This window comes from Puntigrus tetrazona, chromosome 12, assembly GCF_018831695.1.
Source record: "Puntigrus tetrazona isolate hp1 chromosome 12, ASM1883169v1, whole genome shotgun sequence".
In the NCBI taxonomy this organism is placed as follows: Eukaryota; Metazoa; Chordata; class Actinopteri; order Cypriniformes; family Cyprinidae; genus Puntigrus; species Puntigrus tetrazona.
The window spans coordinates 15853508-15871004 of NC_056710.1; the positions used below are offsets into that span (position 1 = coordinate 15853508).

The window sequence follows — 17497 nt, forward strand, 5'->3', positions numbered from 1 at the left end:
ACACACACACACACACACATATATACATATATATATATATATATATATATATATATATATATATATATATATATATATATATATATATAGCATGGAGGAAGTAATGTTTAGTGATTGGCAGCAGGATCAGTGAATGGATAGCTGAGATAATACAGCAGTCACACACAGTCCCGTCAGCAGGCCAGCTAAACATCAGTCCCCCCGGACAGAGGCTAATCACTTCTGCTTCAGACAGAGAGAGGCAGGCTTCAAAGCAGAACGTAAGGTGTGTGTGTGTGTGAGAGAGAGAGAGAGAGAGATGAGGGTGGCAGGGGTCTTGTTAATGCTAAATGTCTGATGTGGGTTGTGACTGATCTCACAGCAGGTGTCAAAGGCCTGATTTGCTGCACACAAACAGGGAAGTCTCCATGAGCCCCAGTCTCCAGGGGTTCACTCTCCATTACGTCACTGGACAGGACATACAAGAGCCAGCCCACAGGCTGTGCGTGTCGTATGTGTTGCTAAACACCGAAACAAGTCCTCCAAGCAATGTTTTTAACATTATGTCCATGCATCACACAATTGCAAAGTACACAAAGTGTGTGCAATAAATTATGTATATATATTTTTACATATATTAAATCTGATATAAAAACATTGTATTTTATTTAACAGATAACTATTTTGTTATATTTTTCACCTTTTTCTAATAGTCTTTATCTTATGTCAACAAACCATGTTTCTTTTTCCCAGAAGAAAAATACTTAAAAGTTATAATAGCTATTTTTGTCAATTTACAGAAAAAAATAAGCATCTCGATGACCTTGATATGTGACTCCGGCAGAGAAACACAGCACACAAGTTAGGATGGGAGCAATAGAGACATGACAAACAAATACTCAAGCTGATGCGCCTCGTTTTAATCAAATCTGAGAGAGAGAGAGAGAGAATACAGCTGCTAGACTTTCATTTAAAATATCACGTCTGCATTGGCAGATTATTATTTATTAAAAGTATCAAAATGGCAAACAAAAAGTATAACAAAATTACTAGACAGAAGAAAAAAATGAAAAGATGTACTGTATTCTCTGTAAGTCTGATGTAAGATTTTATTAATATTTTTGAAGTCTCTTATACTCATCAAGTATGCATTTATTTGATCAAAAATACAGTAAAATTATCCTATTTTAAGATGGCATTTAGTCTTGTTGTACCATTACTCCAGTTTTTAATGTCAGGAGCCTTCAAGAAAAATGATTCAAATCAGTTGATTTGCTGATCAAGAAATGCTGTCAACAACTTAATACTTCTAAGGATGTTTTTTTTTTTTTTTGATAAATAGAAAGAACAGCATTTATTTGAATACATATTTATGTTTGAGTATACAGAGTGGTGGACCATGTAAAACGTATCGCCATGATTCTTATAACTCACCGAGACGGAGTTAATGAACATACCTTTAATGCAAGTCACATCACTGCCCCTAAAGTCTGGCTCATTCGCTTACATAACACAGCTTACGGTTTATTTTAAGAGAGTCTGATGCTCTGGACACGGAATGTGCTTTGAGCCGAGATTAAGATCAGAGATCACGACACAAGATCCACCTCACATGAAACGAATACACCAAAATTAGGGCAGGATGTTAAACTGGTGAAAATCTCTACCTGCATTTTTTCTTGACTTTCACTTCACAGTTCTGCAGCATTCGGTCACCTCGTCTTAATACTGAATCTCTATTACGAACACACTCTATTTCCAAAAACTTAAATCCATCTTTTTCTATCTACGTTTTACTTAATAATAATAATAAAAAAAAGCTTTCTACATGTACTGCGTTAGAAAGACTTGTCGCAGCACATATATACATTTGTATATAAATGATACTTTTATCACTTTGTATAGATGGATTCGTAAGAGCGCAGGAGTCAATCATCAATTGATATAGGTATTTATTTGCAGTCAGGAGGCATAGATGAAACAAGACGACAACTCTGAAAAACACTGAGGAGTCTACGACCAACAAAAAAAAAAAAAAAAAAACATTGGTTAGAGACAAACACAAATGAACCACCAAAAAAAAAAAGTGAAAAAAAGTAAACCAAGGCTGATCCCTCCGTTCTATAGAGAACCTCACTAGGATACACCTCATATAAACACACCAGCTCACCCTTCTATATAAAAGAGCTCTGTAATATTAGAGATATATTTTCAGAATGAAAGGACTAAGATGAGCTTGAAAAAAAAAAACAGAAAAAAAACAAACCGTTCTTTAACTCACCCAAACACCATATGCAGATTCAACAAAGCACACTAACTTGACATCATTTTTAAAATGTGATTTTTAATTCTGTACATGTAATAAATGTGATGACAAAGTATTCAGTGTTGATTGCTTTTAAGGTCACAATTCCGCATGTGCTTGACTTCGCTCGCTTGGAAAACCGGTTAGAAATGGTCAGTTTCTAAATGAGTCCCACACTCCGCTCTCAGCACAGGCTTCCATTGCACAAAGATTAATACCCTAGAGCAGAGAGACACCACCTGCTCCTTAAACAGATTTAGAACATAATATTAAATCATAGCCGATACATGAACAAGCACATGTAGTATACGGGTTTCTAACAGACCATACAGTAAAGAAAAAAAAAAAGAGAGAGAATTTAATAGGGAACTGAATGAATGCCAGAAAGCTTCCCAATTACTGAACCATCTATAGGGTTTTGCCATCCTCCCGAGAGGCTCATCTGAAATTCAACTCCCTGTCCAGGCATCCATACGGATCCATATTCTATCAGTTTTAGACATATCTGCTTCTTATAGAGGGTGGTAGCATAGAAACAAAGAAGCGCAACATTCAGCTCAGGCTCTTGAACAGCTTTCCCTCTTTCTTTTATAGATAAGTTGATGCATAGACTTTTATTTCGAATGTTTTCTTAGAATAAAAGACATTTTGAATGATTAACAGCACACTTCAAACTCTCCATTGAGTCTATTAGGTTTTTTTGCACACTTTAAAAAGGTGAAAATGACAAAAAATTAGACAATATAAACAGAATAATGAATGAAAAAGGAGAGACGGGATCAGTAAGGCCAAGGCTGAGAGAGATAATCAAAGGGAAACAGAACGCAAGCAGAAAAAAATACAAATAATTGGATAAACATGAATCTAACTTGTTCTAAAACATCTTTTGATTCATACTGGAATAAGATGAGGGATTTTATTTCACTGTATTCCGAAAAGGTCTAGATTAATTTGTAATGCAGTTATTTTTCTGTCCTTCGGTACCTAGAGACCATTAATCAGTGCTAGTGTTTCTCACAGAACACCCAGTACAATCAACATCGACGTTCACAGTCAAACACACTCTAAAACCCGGTAGATGTTTTGTTCTGAAAAAGCGGTTTAAGCTCTGTTTGTGGCGTCACAACCTGATCCCAGATCAGCTGTAGAGCAATAACAACGGCATATCTCCTTCTCTATCACACACACACACACACACACACACACACACACACACACACACACACACACGCGCGCACACACACACACAAAGTCTCACGAGCCTGTCATTGAAAGAGGAGAAATTCGGGTCAAAACTCCCACTAAAACCAAAAGAACACCGTAAGCTGACGGAGCAACATTTCCTTTACAAGGTGGCTTCTTCCTCAAGAGTCACGTGGATGAGATTATACTTGAGGGAGAGAAGATGATGGGCAAAGGGATTTTGTTTATTATGTTAAATAAAAAGTTAAAGCGCTTCTGAGCACAGAGCCAAGGGAGGAGAAGGAGGGGAGGGTGACGGGGACCTGATGCTCCTAGCTCAGGAGCTGACGAATCTCCTTGTGCATGTGACACAGGAAGTCCACGTAAGAGGCCCCACCATTGTTGCTCTTATCCTCCGCCAGGAAGTGCTTGAAGATCAGCTCTAGCTTGTCTTCCTGTTTCACCACCATGAGCTGAAAGATAACAATTATTTACAAGTAGATTACATTTGAAAAGTAGTGACATTATAAACAAATTTGTAATTACAGACATTACAAATGAATAAATTACAAAAAATACATGAAAACATTTTTATTTTAAATGAGAACCCAAGTATCACCCTATAAATCACAAGTGACGAATAATTACAGACCAACATTAATCTAGATGGAAAACTACTCCCTTTCCCCCCCTCAGTCAAGGTCATGCATAATTCCTGGATTATCTTGACTTCCTGATGCTCGTTTCATTTGCTAGTAATTGCATTGTATTGAGATTTTTAAAAAAGTTCAACGCAAGTGACCTAAACTCTTAAAATAGTAAACAATCTTTTCAGTCCCTAAATCACAAATATCTGCAAAAGCATAATATCAAGCTCTGTGACGTATTTACCTTCATATATCGTGAGCGCTGGGCCCTGACGGACTCGATAATCTCCCTTAGTCTCTTTGAAAAAGGATTATCCAAAGCCGGCAGAGAGGTCTAAATCAGCAAAACACACAATAAAAATTGCAAATGTTCACATGATAGCTCTAAATACAAAATACAACATGCAGAAACATCCAAGGTATACGATTCAAGTTTCATATGTGCTAATAAGTAATATTCAATCTCCATAATTGTTTCTGTATGAGAAAAATATAATGTAAATAAATAGTTTGATGTGCATGTTCATAAGCAGTAACACCGTACCGCGTTGGGGTCTATCTGGCTGAAGGCCGGTGTGCCAAAGATGTTCTGAAGCAGCTCCTGCTGGGCATTGACCCCGACCCAAAGGAAAATGTTCAGTCCATTCTCTAACAGGTAGACTCCTCCCCTTGACAGCCTCTCCTCAGAGTCTCTCACAGCCACAGGCAGAGCCATGCTCTCAACATCCAGCTTTTGCTGTAGAGAAACAGAAAAAGTACCATAACCATCACAGCTCAAAATCAAACGGGCTGATATTACCGTGATCGTCTCTCACCAGCGGAAGCAGGCGAGGGTAGAAGAACACATGGCTCTCGGCCACATCCATAGTGCTGACCAGCTGTCTCAGGTAGGCACGGTCATCCAGAGAGACATCTGCCCCGGGCTGCAGAACGTCACTCTTTAACACGCAGTTCAGATACACGGGCAGCAGCTTCATACATTCTGGTAAAATCAACTGTACACAAAAAGAAAATATCAGCACAATGTAGTATATGAAAATAACTGAAGGTATTCAATCAGTAATAAATATGATTTGTGTTATGACACTCAGATATTCTATTTTTACCTGCCCTGCTGAAGATGGACTGGCACAGTTTTTGCGGTAACAGGCTAAGATCTGTGCACATTGATTCACCAGACTATCACGGACATTCTTGGTGGGACTGCTGAGTACACTACGATATGCTGTAAGCACATACAACAACAACAAAATCATTCTTGAACTCAAATCAGGTTCCAGAACACATAATTAAAAAGTTAACTCAAACTTCAAAGTTTTGCTGAAAACAGCCTATATTATGAGGCTCCACTAAAATGCTGAATAGGCAGGTGCTGATGTACATGTCAATCATTTCATTTATGGGTATGACAATTTATTACTGCCTTTTCTTTGCAGGGTTTTTTTTCCATTTTGTAGAAAGACAACAAGAAAACAAAATCAAAACTGAATAAAACCAAAAGCAAAACAAAACAGCAATGCATGTTAAAAAGATGCAGAGCGGAAGAGAGAGAGGAAGGGAGCTGTAAGGTTGTGAAAATGCCACAAAACAAAACAAAACCAAAAGCCGTTTAAAAAAAGAAAAACAAAAAAAAGCCAAAGCAATAATAATGAATGCAGTACATAGACTGGGATGGAGCTGTAGCTTTTAAAAATGAAACAAAAACTAAACCAAAACAGGTAAATACCAAAATAAAACAAATATACTAAATAAATACCATTAATTTTACATTGGTATAACAGAGGTGGTCAACACCTAATGTGCTAATGCAGGAAGCAGTGAGGTGGTGTTTATCAGACAAGTGTGAGAGAATGCATGTGGTTTCGCTCACCATATTTGGCGAAGAAGTTGATGATGGTGTCAGTCTCACAGTTCCTGTACAGGTCTGCCAGCTGAGAGCAGCAGTTCACTGCCATGTTATGGATCCGAAGTCGTCGCTGACCGCTGCAGCTGGTGTACAGAACCGCACACTGAAAGAAGATTGAGAGAACAAGAGTACAGGCAAAAAGGTCAGCACAGCTGAAGTCATTACATGACTGAACACGGTGTAGCTGATGCTTTACACGCGTGTGTAAAAACTAGACACGCACGCACCTGCATTAGAGCTCCAGTCTCCTCGCTGAGCTTGTCATCGTGTCTGAACTCCACAGTAACAGTCTTGTCACAGTCTAGTCCTGCCAGCTCAACATCGGTGGTGTTGCTCATGTAGAAGGAACCAAAGAAGTCGGTCGCACGGATACCTGCCACAGTACCTCACACAAATTAATCTCTTTTACATATGTACATTAACACATTAAAAACCAGTGATAAAACGGTTAATCAGAAATTAATCTAGACCTTGTAATACAGTAAAATTAAATCCCTCATCTTATTCCAATATGAATCAAAAAAGTTCGATTCATGCCTATCCAATTATTAGCTTTTTTTCAGATGAGTAATAAAATGCATTTTGAAATTTGTGTTGAACTGCTGTGGATTGAAAAATATATGTGGTAGGTAAATGACATGTAGAAAGCAGTGTATTCACCTGTGCTGGTGCGGACCCTCATCACGGCATCAAAGCCCACCTGCTTCTGCACGTCTCTCCTCAGGTCATTAAGGAAACGTTCCTGGTCAGATGGAGCCTGAAACACACCATAGTGTCTATAATTACGTGTGTGTTTTTGGTTAAGATTCCTTTGATCTGGTAAAAGGTGATGTACGTCTCTCCTACCTGGAAATAGGTGTATTTGTAAATGGAGCCGCCCGTTGAAGTGGGGACCACCCCTAACGTTGCTACATCGACATACTGGTTGGGAAAGAGGAAGAGGTCGACACAGCAACCCTGCGCAACACAATCCTTGGCTAGAGTGTTGTAAAAACTAACTTGTGGCTGGAATAATGACTGCAAAAGAAAGAGATGTGAACATCACAATGTGCCATACGGAGAGGGTACTATTACAAAAGCCCCCTGTAACAATTCTACTATAGCTCCCAATGTCTCAATGATGACAAAACATTTTAAGCTGCCACTATGGTTTTAACATTGTGTTTTACAGACGCACAAACACTTTAATGAGCAGTACAGATTTGAGAGGAAGTACTCTGTCTTTGTACCTTTTCTTTATCGGTGCCCACTAGCTTCTTATCCTCCCTGTTCTTCAGTTTGCCTGGAGCCTCAGCGATGGGAAGAGATGAGTGAAAAACAAAGAGCTTTCCGGCACAGTCTGCTGCCTAGATGAAAAAGAAGAAATGTCATTTGTTACCAAATGTTACCACACTCACACAAAAATAAAATGTAAATCCCAAGTTTCTTTGATTAATACTGTATACAGAACCACTCTATTTAATTACCACAAGGTCATATAGCTGTCATCTTTTTCAATCACAATGCATTGCAGGAGTCATTAACATTCATATTATGTATACTCACTGTGAAATTTGTACTGCTGCAATAAGATCAAATACCTTGAGCGCTTCCAGCCCAGCCTGAACGACAGGCCCAAACACAGTTTCGGTTTCCCGCGTGTCTGCAAACATCTCAGGGATCTGATCCAACAAACTGATGGCACATGCATTTTCATAATCAATATTCTTTGATGCTCAAAAACTCAGGTATCCTAGCTTTCACTCTAGCTTACATGGAAAAATAACACTAAGTTGTGGATGTTACAGTGCTCTCATTATTAATATTTTTATTCTGAAAGGATGCATTATAGTGGCACAAAAAAATTATTTTAGATTGCAATTTAATTTCACTATATTACTGTTTTTACTTTTTTGATTTAATAAATGCAGTCCTGGAAAGCAGAAATATTTTCAAACAAAAATATTGTAGCAACCCTAAACTTTCTATCAGTAGTGTACAAAAACCGAAACCTACCTTTCAATAACTACTCTGGACTCTGAGACATTCACAAGAAATCCATCCAGTAGGGGCACAAACATGTCAGCCACATCTGACACTACCATCATCTGTGGCTGAGCAAGGGAGGCCTTCACATTATAGAAATGAAGCACTTTGTTGTAGGTGATGAAGCCAACTCGAATGTTTGATTCCACATCAGGGTTCTCTCTGCAGAAACAGTAAATAGACAATTACACATGCAATGATTTATTGTACATAAGAAAATGGACAAATCTCTCCGAAAGATATGAATTAATGTTTTTTGTTATTCTGATTATGCTGCTTCTTGTTTAAACTCACCTTGGCAAGTAATCCAACAGTGTCTTTAGCTCCTGACATACAATTCCCACCATGCCATTCTTCACAGCATTGTAGGATACATCAATTAGGAAGATAAAGGCTGGCGGCTGAGGAAACTTGTTGTTCTGTCAATAAATTAAATATTAGCAATCCTACACATATTAGCACAAAGCTCTCTTAAGATTGTAGTGGCATGATGGGGATATATACTGTACCTTACAGTAGTCCACAGTAGCCGTAAACTCGTAACTGCCCATCGAGAGCTCTGGTCGGTCATAGCAGTCCACCCTCTTCCCTGTGTGATCCAGATGCTGGAAGTAATGGGGAGGCACTAGAAAAAAAAACCACACGAAACATTAGATGTTGATTAGAATGAACTCAACATAAGTGTGTTATTGGAGCTTTACTGACCCTCGGTGACACAGCTGCAGAAGCCACACTGGAAACGACGGCCACCTTCAATAAACTGCATGTATGGGCACATGTAGGCCTTACAGCGATTACAGCGGATGGGACCACTTTCTCCGTGATCCACGAGATATGGCGGTATCTGCCAGTAAAAAGGAATGACATGCAATTACCCACATACACTTTTGTATTCATTTTAAAGGAAAATAACAACATGCAGTAGTACACACTCATAGAATGTGGCCTTTTACCTCATCTGGAGGAAGTGGGGCCAGGGGTTTAATGACAGCAGCCAGGGGAACCTGGGACTGTTTGGCCATGTCAGAATTGCAGGGCATGTTGTAGGCTGTACAACGGATGTAACGTGGACTCGCATTCCCTTTGGAGAGATTAATATAATGCATATTTTATTAAGACTAGTAACATCATGGAATAAAGCCAAATAGCATAGGCAATTTTCCATTAAAAACAATGTCTAAAAGTATCTCATCTCTATTCTTACCTTGATCTTTAACTTGAAATTTGGTGGTGACAAGAGGTGGGGCTTGACCTCTGACCCCTGTAGTGAAAGGTTCATTTCCCTTGTTTGTTTTGTCATCCTCGATAACCTGAATCTGAGACAACAAACACCAGCCTATGAAAGTGTGACACACCTTTATTCATGAACAAACAACACACCCTCACCTTTCACCCAATAAACCTCTTTATGCTCGTATAGAACTAATCCAAACAGGATCAGTACATTTTGTAAGTTTAGCACATCATTTCATAATATAAACCAGATTAAAGGAATATTCAGGGTTGAATAAATGAAAATTAATTGACAACACCCGATATATGCAGTCCCCATTAGAGTAGCTCTGATACCAAACACTTTCTTACTGAATGGTCACACAGACTTTGACAACAAGAACAAAGTGCTTCAGGTAAACCCAGGAAATGTGTATTTAAACATCTTAAATACACAATCACTGTTTTTTTAAATGGATTTTTGGTCTTAGCTTAATGCATTTTCACATTTTATTCTATGCCATATATAAGTGATACCCCAAATAGAAATGATTACAAAGATTTGTTGTTCATATAGCTTAACTTCAGCTATAACCCAAAAGCCAACAGAAAAACACTATTGGATTTTTTATCAAGGGAAGACCATGGTAATGCTAACATCCAGGTTAGCAATCAACTTTGCAGCTGAATTACTGCTGCCTTCTCATCCCAAAAATGCCACTGATAGAGCTTGAGTAGCATCTAACCCAGAATATACCTTTAAATGATGGGTCTCAATGCTTATATTAGAGATATGAACACACCAGTCATGCACACACTGTTACTATATTGCATGCAGGAGTGTAGATATGAACAGTTTTGCTGTGCACCAATGACCAGTCTTAAAAATAGTCGAGTCAAAGAAATGATTAAAGAGACAGTCCACCCAAAAATCTAAATTCTGTCATCACTGACTCCCCTCATCTTGTTATGAATGTGAAAAAATATATTTTGAAGGAAGTTGGAAAGCAAACCACTAACTTTTTCCCAATAGACAAAAATACATTTTATGTTTCACAGAAGATAGAAAGTCATAATTTTGAAACAATATATTAAAAAAAGACGATATAATTTAAATTTTTGGGTGGGCATATTTCATTTTATACATAGCTGTCTGCTACACAAATGCTATTATGTATGCTATTATGAAGAATGATTACAATATTGTTCATCTAGTGTCATTGGCATTCCCATGAGTAAAAAAAAAAAAAAAAAGAGAGAGAGAAAAAAAAAAGAAAAAAAAAGAAATTGGGATACAGTACACCAACACAGAACGGCAGAGAGACACGAGGCACTTACTGGACTTGGGATTGCGTCTGGGTCTATTCTATGTCTTGTTTTCTGCACAGGCGGCATGTCAGAGGCTTGCTTTACATTTTAACAATTTAGCCAGCAAATTATAAGAGAGGAGAGGGATAGTAAGAAGCCAAACAAAAGAAAAAAAGAGAGAAAGAGCAGAGAAGATAAACAGAAGTGTAACCACAGTTACAGTTCCTCTGTTTTTTTTCCAAGCCTAGAATTATTGATGATTAATCACACTGTTTAACAGACAGTGTAAGAGACGTGTGTGCAGTTATTGCGAGGCGGCACGTGCAGAGTTTCCAAGCCTTGAATAATCTATGAATCTGAATTTTATTGTTACTAATAGCCGCCATAATGCATGCACATCAGACACAGGAGACTCCAGAGCGAAGCCTTGCTTAACACAAGCACATCACACACCTACTTACATAGATATTTATTTTACAAACTGATCGTGTACGTCTGTGTGTGAGTGTGTATGCAAGTGCATTAGTGCTGAAAATGACATAAATATTTAAAACAGACACACTTAAAAAAATCAACACAATAGATGTGTGGGAGAAGGTTTGGTGAATAGTGATCTTGTGTACATGTGCATGTCAAATATGGAGTGGTCATACCGGGCTTGGGATAGAATCAGGATCAAGCCTTTTTGGGGCAGCTGGCGCTGGAGCTGGTGCAGCAGGTGGCGCTCCATAGTTTGGCTGCCCAGGATATGGTCCTGTGTAACCAGGCTGAGGACCTCTGACCTGCCCAAAAGCACCTGGTAGGGAAATAATATATAAGCAAATTAATATATAAAGACTAAGCCTTTAATGAATTAGCCCTGTTTAACGGTTAACCTAAAAATAAACTTGTACTTGCTGTGAAGTAACTGGAAACTATTTTAATACTATTAGCTATAATTAACAATAACAACATGGTGATGCTCGCCATTTTGCTGAGGAGGATATCCCTGCATTCCTGGCTGTGGGGGTGGCCCTGACAGAGAAGCGTTGATAGGACCAGGTGGCATGCCAGGTTGTGTAGGGGGTACATGATTAACCTGTGCCATAGGAGGCCCCTGTGAAGCCACAGGAGGGCCATGTGAAGCCATAGGAGGGCCCTGTGATGCCATAGGAGGGCCCTGTGATGCCATAGGAGGGCCCTGTGATGCCATAGGAGGGCCCTGTGATGCCATAGGAGGGCCCTGTGATGCCATAGGAGGGCCCTGCATTCCAGCAAGGGGAGGCCTTTGTGGAGCACCAACTTGTGGTGGAAACCCAGTGGAGGTTGGAGGGGGACCTGAGTGGTAAAGTGAGGGTTGGGAAACTGGCGGTTGGGGCTGCATGACCCCTTGAAGCTGAGATGGAGTTGAGGTGGGCGGTGGACCTGCAGGGAACGTGGAGGGCTGGGAGGTGGGAAGCGGTGGTCTTGGGAAAGAGGGCTGTGTTGAAGGAAGTGGGCCTCCGTATGACTGGGTGGGACCTGGAGGTACCTGGGCAGTGGAAAAAGGAGGCTGAGAAACAGGCGGAGCTTGAGGAAAGGATTGTGGAGAAACCGGTTGTGGAACTTGGGGCTGCGTGGGGCCAGTAGAGGAGAAAGGTGGAACAGCATTTGGGAAAGGCTGCTGGGGAGGTTGCGGACCTCCGTAGTATGACTGAGGAGGAGCCTGAGCAACAGCTTCAGTAGGTGGAGGCTGTGAGGGAGCAGTGGAAGTGGGTGGGAAAGTAGGAGGAGATGCAGGTGTGTAGGGAACAGACATAGCAGCCTGAGACACAGAGGGAGGGGCTAGAAAAAAAAAGAAAAAAAGAACAAATTGTCACAATGTTGTAGATATTTTTATGATGTTCAAATTTTCAAAGAGTTATTTACCATAGCCTGGGCCTGCAGGAGAGGGTGCAGTGGAGCCAACCTGCATGCTGGCCATTTGATTGGTCATCTGCTGCATGCTGACCGGTGGAGCTCCAAACTGCTGGCCGTATGGGGGCTGAGGGCCAGGCAGATTTACTGCACCTGGAGTGTAAGGTTGAGACACTGGAGGCCTAAAAAAGCAATTACAATAAGATTAAAATGTAAGAAACATGACAATGCTGCAAAACCATAAACATAAGACTTCATTTGCCATCATTAAATGAAAATTATTTATAACCATTTACGTAATAACAGCCACAACATTTAAAAGGCAACACATAAGCTAAATTACTAATGAACTACGGACATGGTTATGTGCTAATAGGATGGGTCACTGACCTCTGTGATGGAGCACCCATTGGTGGTGGTCCATTCTGAGTCTCTCCTTGCCCAAACTGAGAATAGTTCTGGGCACCTGAAACAGGTGGTGCCCCTGAGGCAGGAGGTCCTCTCATACCTTTAGCAGGACCAGCAATAAATAATTAGCTTAATATCACAATAACACACATTTAATCTAGAACTTGTATGATTAACTTTGAGCAACTATTTAAGCAAATGATGCAGCCTAGAATATGGAGAATATGTTAGAAAAAAAGGGTTTAGGGAGAATTACAGATAAATGTTGGTAATATTCAATAGTGAATGCTTTGTACAGACTCTTATAAATCAAGATAACCCAATTATAACGTTGCAGTTGCTTATGTCACTAGCCAACTCTGTATCGACTCAAAGCCACTTTTATTTACGTTTGGCTATAAGCGAGTGTCAAATTTGGACCCTTTGTACAAGTATTAAAAATACACAAAAGTAGTCAAACAACACCCTTAATTTCCACAGCTGAGTTTTGATTGTATCCTGTGGTTTGGACTGCTACATGTGCAACAGTGCCCAGCCATCCCGCACACTGCAGTCAATAATGAATCACAGGGAATACGGAAGAGGACAGGCTGCTAAGCAGAATTAAACCAGTTACCTAGGTCAAGAGGAGAGGAGGAGGACAGGTCAGAGACTAAGTTTGTTGCGAGAGTCTTAGAGGGAAAGCTTGCATAAGGAGAATATCCTGCAATACAAGAAAGAGAGAGCAGTGAAAAATGGGAATGAAATGTGAAAAAGGAGATGAGAGGTAAAAAGGGGAGGCTGGGAGGGAGAAATCTGACGTCGCTTGCACTCCGAAAAAAGATCTTACAGACTGAACTTAAGCCCATATTAAATGATAATAACCTGTCATATACACATTTCCTTAACCAGTCACAGCATTTTGTACTTTCACCCCCCTTACCTTGCGGTGGACCTTGTTGGTAGGCAGAGCCCGGCCCGTTATAAGGTGCATACTGAGCCGGATATCCCGATGGCACGTGGCCACCCCCATATCCTGGCTGGGGGTAGCCCTGATATCCAGGCTGAGGCTGCCCATAAGGAGAGGCCATGTGAGGTTGCTGGTTGACATTCATTCTCAGTTCATCCCTAACTCTGAAGACAGGGCAGAAACAGAGGGGAAAAAAGGATAAAGAGAAAGTGAGGGAGTAAATCTATATTTATGAGGTACTGCTGTGAGAAGAGCTTAAGAGGTCTTGTTAGTCTTTCTGATGCATTCAGGGGTCTAAAGACATGTGCCGCTGGACTGCTGGCACTGCAAAACTCCCGACTAATCATTTAAGCTCAGGCCAGTGCAGCAAATGTTGACATAAAAGGAAAATTTGCTAGAAAAGCCGTTTCACCCTTCAAACAGGAAAAACGTTGGGGTTTTTAAAAGCAAACAACATACAGAAGTTGATGAGTAAACAAATAACAGGAGAAACTCTTAGAAACTTTTAGAAATCAGATTCCAAAATATTCATGCATTATTATGGCAAAACATATTTGTGACCCTGTACCACAAAACCAGTCAAAGGGGCTAAATACGTTATCCATTGATGTATGGTTTGTTAGGATAGGACAATATTTAGTTGAGATACAACTACTGGAAAATCTGGAGTCTAAGGGTGCAAAAAAATGCAAATATTAAAATATTTGACTTCAAAATTGTCCAATGAATATTATGATATAAAAAGTAAGTTTTGATATATATTTACAAAGGGAGGTTTACATAATATCTGCATGGAACATGATCTTTACTTGACATCCTAATGATTTTCGTCATAAAATCGATAACTTTGACCCATATTCTTGGCTATTAAACACCAGTACTACTTATGATGGGTTTTGTAATCCAGGCCAGAATCATGTTTAGCACAGACCTCACCCTGGTATAAAGTGAGGAGTGATTCTTTTAGTACTCCAGAAATAGTATTAGGTCATGTGGTAAATGTACATTTACACACCAAATCATAAATAAAGCCCCTTAAATTAAACTTGCACAATGTGACATTTTTCACTGAAAAAGTATTTGGAGGAAAAAAAAACTTCTGGGATTTGATTTATCCACAATAAATTTATTTTACCATTTAAAATAGGCCAGAATAGAATTAGAAGTAAATAGGGTTTGCGGTCGATCATGAACATCTAAGAGGAGGTCAGGTTCAACCTAAACATCATCTCGCCATGTTAATTTAGAAACAGCAATTAATACACTGAATAAAACATGGATTTTGAAGTAAAAAACTAAAATAGTATTTTCTTGCAAAAAAAAAAATATTTACAGCTACACATATATATATATATATATATATATATATATATATATATATATATATATATATATATATATATATATTTTTTTTTTTACAGTGCATTAAACTGCTAAATTAACTAAATTTAGAAATTATCACCTACAAGACTAAAAAAAAAAAAAAACGCTATTATTAGGTTATTTGTTACTATTAACCCACAGCCTGCACGGCCTATTAAGTATGATTACCTAAAGATGAGTTTATTACATGGTGGTGATTCTTCAGAATCAATTATTGGAGTCCAGAAAGATTCATTGAGGAAGTAGAAAGATACATATGTACATAACCCAACATTTTTAGGTCTGTATAGGCTTAATGCTATTTAAAGTAAATTATGACGACACTCGAAAACATAGCCTACATTCAAAGCAAGCACACCCGAATAACATTCACAGCACATAATAGACATCTGTCGTATTTAGTGTTCCACACCCAGCCCAAACATCTGAGACTCACTAGTTCAACAGTTTACTAGAGTAACTCCTGAAACAACTTATATAATGGGGTTTAATAGTGTCTCCCACATATCAATTTCACAAACATCAATGAAACAGAAGCTGACTGGAGAAGACTCAAATGACACAATTGCTGCCAGCACATTTGCTTTCTTAAAAGAGGTTAAGAAAACCCAAACAACGCAGATAGAAAGGTAGTTTTAACAGCAATTATAAAATATCCAGATGTGTGTATATTACAATAAATCAGCTTTAAAACTACTGCTCCTCATTTCTAGCAGGTAGCATAGCAAAGCAGCATTAGCACAACGCAGCCTTGAATCATGTTGAATAATTCAAGGCAATGGATACCGTAATAGTATACAGCATCACATGTGCGAGGACTTCAAGAGATAAACATGCTCATTTTCCATCTATCTGTCTGAAATGAAATGACAAGCCTGCCGGGTGACCCGAATATACACAGAGCAACACAAACGAGTCCAACACGTGTGACAACAATGCATAAAGGGAAACTCAGGTCCGAGACTCAAACTGGACTCACAAGTCTCCTGACCAAGCAACTGGTCCTGTCCTAAAGTTTAAAAGACAGCAATGACCAAACAAGCATTTGCCACCAAATCAACTGATCTTGTTAATCTGTGGATTTTTACCACAAAGCATTAGAAAAAACAGCATCCTTATTTTTTTTTTTAAATTAAGTTAGACATACATTTGAGAAGCAGACATATACAGGGGGCGTGGTTTACAAAGAAAACATGGCAGTTACCATAGCAACCCATTAGAAATTTGCAAGAACTTGTCTTAATGGGTATTCAAAGAAACTTGCATTAAAGTTTCTTAGTGTGTTAATTATTAGGTCAACATCCTTTTTTGCTTGAAAAACTTGAAAAAAAGCTAAGTATTTTACACCACCCGGAGTAATGCTTTCACTTTCATACACACAAATTTGGAAAACAGAATTAATTGACAGAAATTGAGAGAGATTATTTGTTTGATGCTGACATCAAAACACTCGAAGTTAAAATGTCAATCAAAAAGTTGAAAAACAAAATCATAACACAGCCAAGCAGATGCATTGCAGCAACGACGCATGTGTTATTAAAACCAAATAATATACTGCGGAGTTATTAAATTACAACACATATTAGGCTTTAATAACTAACTTCACGTTTAAGATCACTGAGTGCCGTATGAGGACATTAAATCCACTCACTCTCTCACCTCTTGCTAAGCTAATTTTGGATGTTTATCGTTGCTGACTAGCAAAACAGAATCAGGAAATGACCCATTGGGTCTGTCAACACGCATATAACCTTAACCATCTCTTGTATCGTTTGAATTACAGCAGAATGTGTCACTTTAATGTATTCAATTTGAATTAATAGTCCTAAATGACTCGACGCTGGCGGCTCGCGCAGAATATGCTAAAGCTAAGCTAACAGTGACAGGAAAATAAATAACCAAATAAAAAACAAATATCCGGCGCCAATTGACAGCTCACCTCTTAAACAGCTCGATGAGTTAACGAACGAGTCGTCAAGACGCCGTTCCGGTTCTAAACGCCGGTAAACGCTATAAGGCTGCCGTTCTTTCACGGAAAGAGAGCAGCGAGACGGACGTTTAATCCCTTCCTCACGCGCACCGGAAGAACTGAGAACGTATGCCACGTCCACATCCGGTCATGATGAAGTAGTAGTTGACGTTGGAAGACTTTCACTTTTTGGAAATATAAAAAACGGTGGCGTACAAGATTTTTTTATTTTTTTGAGAGAGAGCGACAGCTATAGAGAGTTAACAGTAGCTCTATTGCCATCTGACCTGAATGTAAAATAAGAGCAATCTTTATTATTGGATTTATTAGCATACCTTTATTTTGCACT

At 39.0% G+C, this 17497-nt stretch overlaps 1 protein-coding gene across 5 annotated transcripts; it reads right to left on the reverse strand.

Annotated features, from left to right (window-relative positions):
* Positions 1-2303: 2303 nt before the first annotated feature.
* On the reverse strand, positions 2304-17276 carry sec24c (SEC24 homolog C, COPII coat complex component). Of its 5 annotated transcripts, XM_043253281.1 has the most exons (26): positions 17119-17276; positions 13770-13960; positions 13464-13550; positions 12830-12947; positions 12452-12621; positions 11808-12367; positions 11531-11765; positions 11218-11360; positions 10595-10663; positions 9249-9360; positions 8998-9125; positions 8750-8888; positions 8554-8669; positions 8339-8463; positions 8015-8206; positions 7600-7693; positions 7249-7365; positions 6866-7036; positions 6680-6776; positions 6247-6392; positions 5984-6122; positions 5220-5338; positions 4929-5108; positions 4658-4849; positions 4358-4447; positions 2304-3939 (listed from the first exon to the last, which is right to left on the reverse strand). In XM_043253281.1, the coding sequence occupies exons 2-26, from the start codon at positions 13939-13941 to the stop codon at positions 3799-3801; spliced, it is 3852 nt and encodes a 1283-aa protein (XP_043109216.1). In that variant the 5' UTR covers positions 13942-13960; positions 17119-17276; the 3' UTR covers positions 2304-3798. The 5 variants fall into 5 exon arrangements, with proteins under 5 accessions (XP_043109216.1, XP_043109215.1, XP_043109218.1 ...); XM_043253280.1 differs by having other exon boundaries at positions 11531-12367; XM_043253283.1 differs by lacking the exon at positions 13464-13550 and having other exon boundaries at positions 11531-12367.
* Positions 17277-17497: the final 221 nt, after the last annotated feature.

Coding starts and splice junctions, on each gene's coding strand:
- sec24c (XM_043253280.1), bottom strand. CDS start 13,941: ATGAATGTCAACCAGCAACCTCACATGGCCTCTCCTTATGGGCAGCCT. Junction 8,207..8,338: donor CTGTTGGATTACTTGCCAAG/GTGAGTTTAAAC, acceptor CTGTTTCTGCAG/AGAGAACCCTGATGTGGAAT. Junction 6,777..6,865: donor ACAAATACACCTATTTCCAG/GTAGGAGAGACG, acceptor GGTGTGTTTCAG/GCTCCATCTGACCAGGAACG.